At 35.1% G+C, this 4,767-nt stretch overlaps 1 protein-coding gene across 1 annotated transcript; it reads right to left on the bottom strand.

Moving 5' to 3' along the window:
* Positions 1 to 671: 671 nt before the first annotated feature.
* LOC126604474 (40S ribosomal protein S30) lies at positions 672 to 1,355 on the bottom strand. The gene is made up of 3 exons (XM_050271743.1): positions 1,200 to 1,355; positions 985 to 1,122; positions 672 to 846 (listed from the first exon to the last, which is right to left on the bottom strand). The coding sequence occupies exons 1-3, from the start codon at positions 1,201 to 1,203 to the stop codon at positions 800 to 802; spliced, it is 189 nt and encodes a 62-aa protein (XP_050127700.1). The 5' UTR covers positions 1,204 to 1,355; the 3' UTR covers positions 672 to 799.
* Between the last annotated feature and the right edge of the window lie 3,412 nt (positions 1,356 to 4,767).

The following is a 4,767-nucleotide window of genomic DNA, read 5'->3' as shown; positions in this document are numbered from 1 at the left end:
CCTCTCATAACCACATTCAAACATCAAAATTCTACTTCTTCGTACGTTCTAGTAAAAACCAACTTCTCTACTTGACTACAACATCAAGAACTAGGTCTTAAGTTCCACTCCTCTACCAAAGTGCTGCTTTTGATTCATCCATGTCAGTTTGGAAGGCCTGTGCTTTGGTGTAACTCGAGTTCTTGTTCCACCAAGGAACACTTAACGAGGAAATGGGGGGTGGGGGTTCCTCTATTTTTGTTTATTAAATGAAAAACAGAAATCGGCGAAAGATAAGTCCAACTACACTAGATCTAAGAGATTGGAGCTATGGAGATGAAAGAGATGGACATTAGAACGATGAAAAAGGAGTGAAAGAATGATAATGTTGTTAAGACGAGATCAATGTTGTCATTGGCAAAAGCGAAAATGTGGGGTTCAAAGGCTTTTTCACTTACATGAATTACATCTAGATGTCTGAAAAACAAATAGCTCCGTAACCATCTAGTACTCGAGACTACCAGTAATCTCAGTATGCTCATATACAGGCAGCACCAGAGACGCCAAAAATCAACTCTAACAATGTAGCAACAAGGCATGAGCTGATCAAAACTTGAATTAAGAACAAAATCCAACAATCACATACTCAAAGACTCAAAATTAGCAGATATTAATAAGCATTTACCAATCCGGAAATCAAAACGTGCTTCGATTTAGAACGACGAAACAGAACCAGTAGATAATGTCAAACCATAATCTGAAACTTCAAATGAAACTAATGCCTCATAAGAAAACAGCAAAAAGTCCCCAAAAAGCAACCTTACTTCTCAGAAGAATTAGGCCCCCTCTTCTTCCCGAATCCAACAACTGCAAATCCAATCAAAATTACAATCAGAGCCATCCAAATTATCAACCCTTTTGTTCCCAAATCCAAAGAAACCCTAATTCAGAAAAATCAAGTATAATTAAACTGAGGAAGTGAGGAGAGGGATGAGCTAAGCTTACCGGCGGTGACGAATCTCCGGTTGTACTGCAAGCGCTTGTGAGCGCGACCTCTGGGCTTCTTCTTCTTGTCTTGCTTGGCGACCTTCGGGGTCTGACCCCTGACCTTCCCGGCACGCGCGAGCGACCCGTGAACCTTACCTGCACAGCACTCACACACCGTCAACGACCAATCAGATATCGCGAAAACACATAGACAGTAAAACTGAATCAAATACCCATGGCTGATTGCAGATGCTGCTGCTATTTGCCGGCAGAGAAACGGAAGCGTTTGTGTGGTGTCTGCTTATCGCGCCTCCCTTCGCAATTAGGGTTTTGGTGGAGATATTCGTACCAACTTACAGCATTTGCCACCAAGTGAACCACAAGTTTCCAATTATACCCTTTATATTTCAACTATTTAGTGTACCTATTATTGATATATATGAAGAAAAAAAGTTCAGTAATCTATTAAATTTTATGCACTTTCAGTCTTTCATATTTTCTAGAGAAAATTATAGAAATAGTCTCTCAAATTAATTTAATTGGAGTAATAGTCACTCAATTGAAAATTCATAATTATTGGCTCTTAACTTATCAAAACGTGTAACTATGATCTTTTTTGTCAACTCCGCCAAAATTCCGTCAAAATGAATCACGTGGATTTGGAAAGACCATTGCTACAATTAGATAAAAGTTGAGAGATTATTTTTCCAATTTGGTTAAAATTGAACAATCATGCTACAATTTTTCTCATTTGGTTCCCATATTTGTCTTTTGATTCAGCCTCATATGATTGTCATGTGACTCATTTTGATTAAAATTTTAAAAGAGTTGACGAAAAGGACCCGTTTTGATAAGTTAATAGGCCAATGGTCACATAATTTTAGTTGAGAAACTATTACTCTAATTGAGTTAACCATTGCTACAATTTCCTCTATTTTCTATATAGATTTTGAGTATCTATGAATTTTTAGTGAATTCCTTCATAACCTCAAGGCGAAGACAAAGTTTATGAAACGCTTAATTTTTGCTGTCATGGGTTGCACTTACAACTGATTAAATGGCTTAATCTTTGCCGTCTTCTCCTAGTATAAATAGGAGCTTTGCACCATAGAGAAAGGGAGTGAGGGTAAAGAGAGAAAGAAATAGGGTTTAGGGTGTGGAGATTATTTGTATGCTTGTCTTGCCAAGGTTCTAGCTATTGATCAAGGTGAGTGGTTTATATAATGTGTTTCAAAGTATTCTTATTTTCTGATAAATGAAAACCACGAATTATTGTGGGTTTTATCTATTTATAAATCTCTATCTATTTTAAGTCAAGTATGTTGGATTTGTTGAAATGCTTTTGGAATTATTAATATGGTGATATGTGGATTATTTGGATATGTTCATGGAGCATGAGAACTTTAGTGTTGCATTAATCTGGAGGGATAAATGTAAACTGCACACAGGGACATTAGGGTGGAAAGGCCATTAGGGGTCACGTGGTGAGTTACAATTTATGAAGGATGTAATGAACACGTAAATGGATGATGTGATGTGATATGAAATTACGTGGTTAAAACTTTGATATTATTATTGTATTTTCTAGAGTGTGTAAAAAGGAATCGCTTGACTGGCATATTACGTATTCTACTCACTGAGCGAAGGTGGTTGTTGCTCACCCCTCACCTATTATTTTACAAATAGGTGTTATTTGGCAAGACAGGTGATAGACGAGCTAAGGTTGTGTTAGATAAGGGTTTTAAGGATTTTAATTTTTTACTTTTGTACACCCTGTAAGGATTTTGGAGTTATTTTATAAGAGGAGTTCATTTTCCAACCCGTTTCAATTTCCTTTTATTTGTTTAATTTTTAACTTACGTTTCAGATTCGGGTTCGAGTTTTTATTACCGACTCTGGGTCCGGGGCGTGACACCATCCCAGAATTAGAGCATGCCACAAGCCTATTTGAGAACTTACAAATAGAATCTTAGCTCTTTTTTTTTTGTTTTTTCAGATCACCCACCAAAGAAAATTACTAGCAACGACACTTGAACCTAGACTTTGGTCTCGCAAAGGAAACGATCTTTAACAATTCAACCAAAATTCATTGGCAATACACTTAGACTTTATTACTCATTTAGAATCATGATTGAATATGAATTTTTATAAATTTTGTTAAAATCTTGATTATATACACACCAATTTCTATGGTTTTAATAAATTCTTTAAAATTTTTGATTGAATACCCCTAAACTAACCTAAAATTCTAATTAAATACCCCAGACTTCTACAAACTCATGAATTTTTAAACTTTTTCCCCAATTCTTCAAAAATCCATATAGAAAACACCCTACAAACTTTATACACCCATTAAAAACCTTTGAAATCTCAATTAAATAAAATCCTAATAACATTAACATTTAGGCAAATATATGGATGAGAGATTTAAAAGTTTCAAGAGAATGATGCCAAATCAGTAGGCCTGCAAATGTTAGATGGAGGGTATTGCAAACGTACGATAGATTAGTAAATGACGTTTTGTAAATAGTTGCTTGAAAATCGCTCTTAAATATCTTTGTAATACTAATATTACGCATTTCTAATTGCTGTCCAATTTAATTTGAAACAATGTAAATTGTCAAGTTTGTGAACTTTGTAAGGTTACTCATGTCGCTTAGGGAGAATAATATGTAAAGAGATAAATATTGAGAAGCAAACACAAGATGTGCATGTTGAAAGTCTGCTCATGTTTAGTAAAGTAGGGTGCGTTTGTTGCACCGGACTATTTCAGACTGGACTAGCTTCAGGGACTAACCTGGACTGACTTTAGACTAGACTAAGCTAGACTGATTTAGGGAAGAGTTTGGTGCAGGGTTAGACTAAGAAGCAAGATAGTGAAAATAGTACTATCCACAATTTGGTGTTTGCAAATTATTGTTCAATTTTAATTTCTTTTCAACCACAAACTTATATTGTACGATTAACAAAAATTAAACCAATATTATACCAAAAAAAAATGAACTCTATTGAAGCAAAAACTTTCAACGACTCAAATTGATAGGCAAATAGAACGAAATTTGCAGTTTAGAAGATGAACGAGCCTTGTATAAGATTTATTGAACATTGGTTTCACCCTCACCAAACCACATGGTGAGCAGTTTAGGGCCTTTGACACTGATGAACTAAGCTTGACGTTCATTTGTAATTGCCTTGGCCGAAAGAGTTTTCCAGCATCATGCGCTGTAGAAAATGGACTTCTCTTGAATGGTCTTTTAAGAAAACAAAGCAGCAATTAGAAAGAGTTAGGAGCTTGTTGAATTCGGAAGCCCAATACGATGTAAAAAAGGTTATCTGGGTTATGGATCATAAAGGGTGCTTTCTGTATGCATACAATGGGTATTTTAAAGTAAGAAAGTCGGGGAGTTTTGGGTAAAGATCAAACCAAAATATGATAACATCAAATTGTTGGAGATATATCAACAATTTGTGATAAATTTATATATGCTAATAAATAATAAATGCAAACAACTAATTAACAAAGTTTGAACAATGAAATAATATTGAACATAAATATTGAAGATTGAGGCTTACGTACCACAATATCCTTGAAACAGAAATTTAGTCCATACTCAGTGCTTATAGTTCTACGGACGTCTGTTTCATCAGGATTCAACGATCCAGTCAGAATTCCAGCACCGGAAAACTTAACTTCTGGTGAATTTCTATGTGGTTCTCTCAGTAAGGATATTTTGGATTATAGAAGAAGAATTGTATTTTTTATGTTCTAAATGTCATGTAAATGGATGTATATATAGTAGG

This window comes from Malus sylvestris, chromosome 15 (genome assembly GCF_916048215.2).
Source record: "Malus sylvestris chromosome 15, drMalSylv7.2, whole genome shotgun sequence".
NCBI classification, from domain to species: domain Eukaryota; kingdom Viridiplantae; phylum Streptophyta; class Magnoliopsida; order Rosales; family Rosaceae; genus Malus; species Malus sylvestris.
This window is presented reverse-complemented; position numbering and strand designations above follow the sequence as displayed.

Bases quoted from the DNA above. Each gene is read 5' to 3' on its own strand.
- LOC126604474 (XM_050271743.1), bottom strand. The intron at 847-984 runs GTAAGCTTAGCT...TTGGATTTGCAG, and splicing joins CCGGAGATTCGTCACCGCCG to TTGTTGGATTCGGGAAGAAG.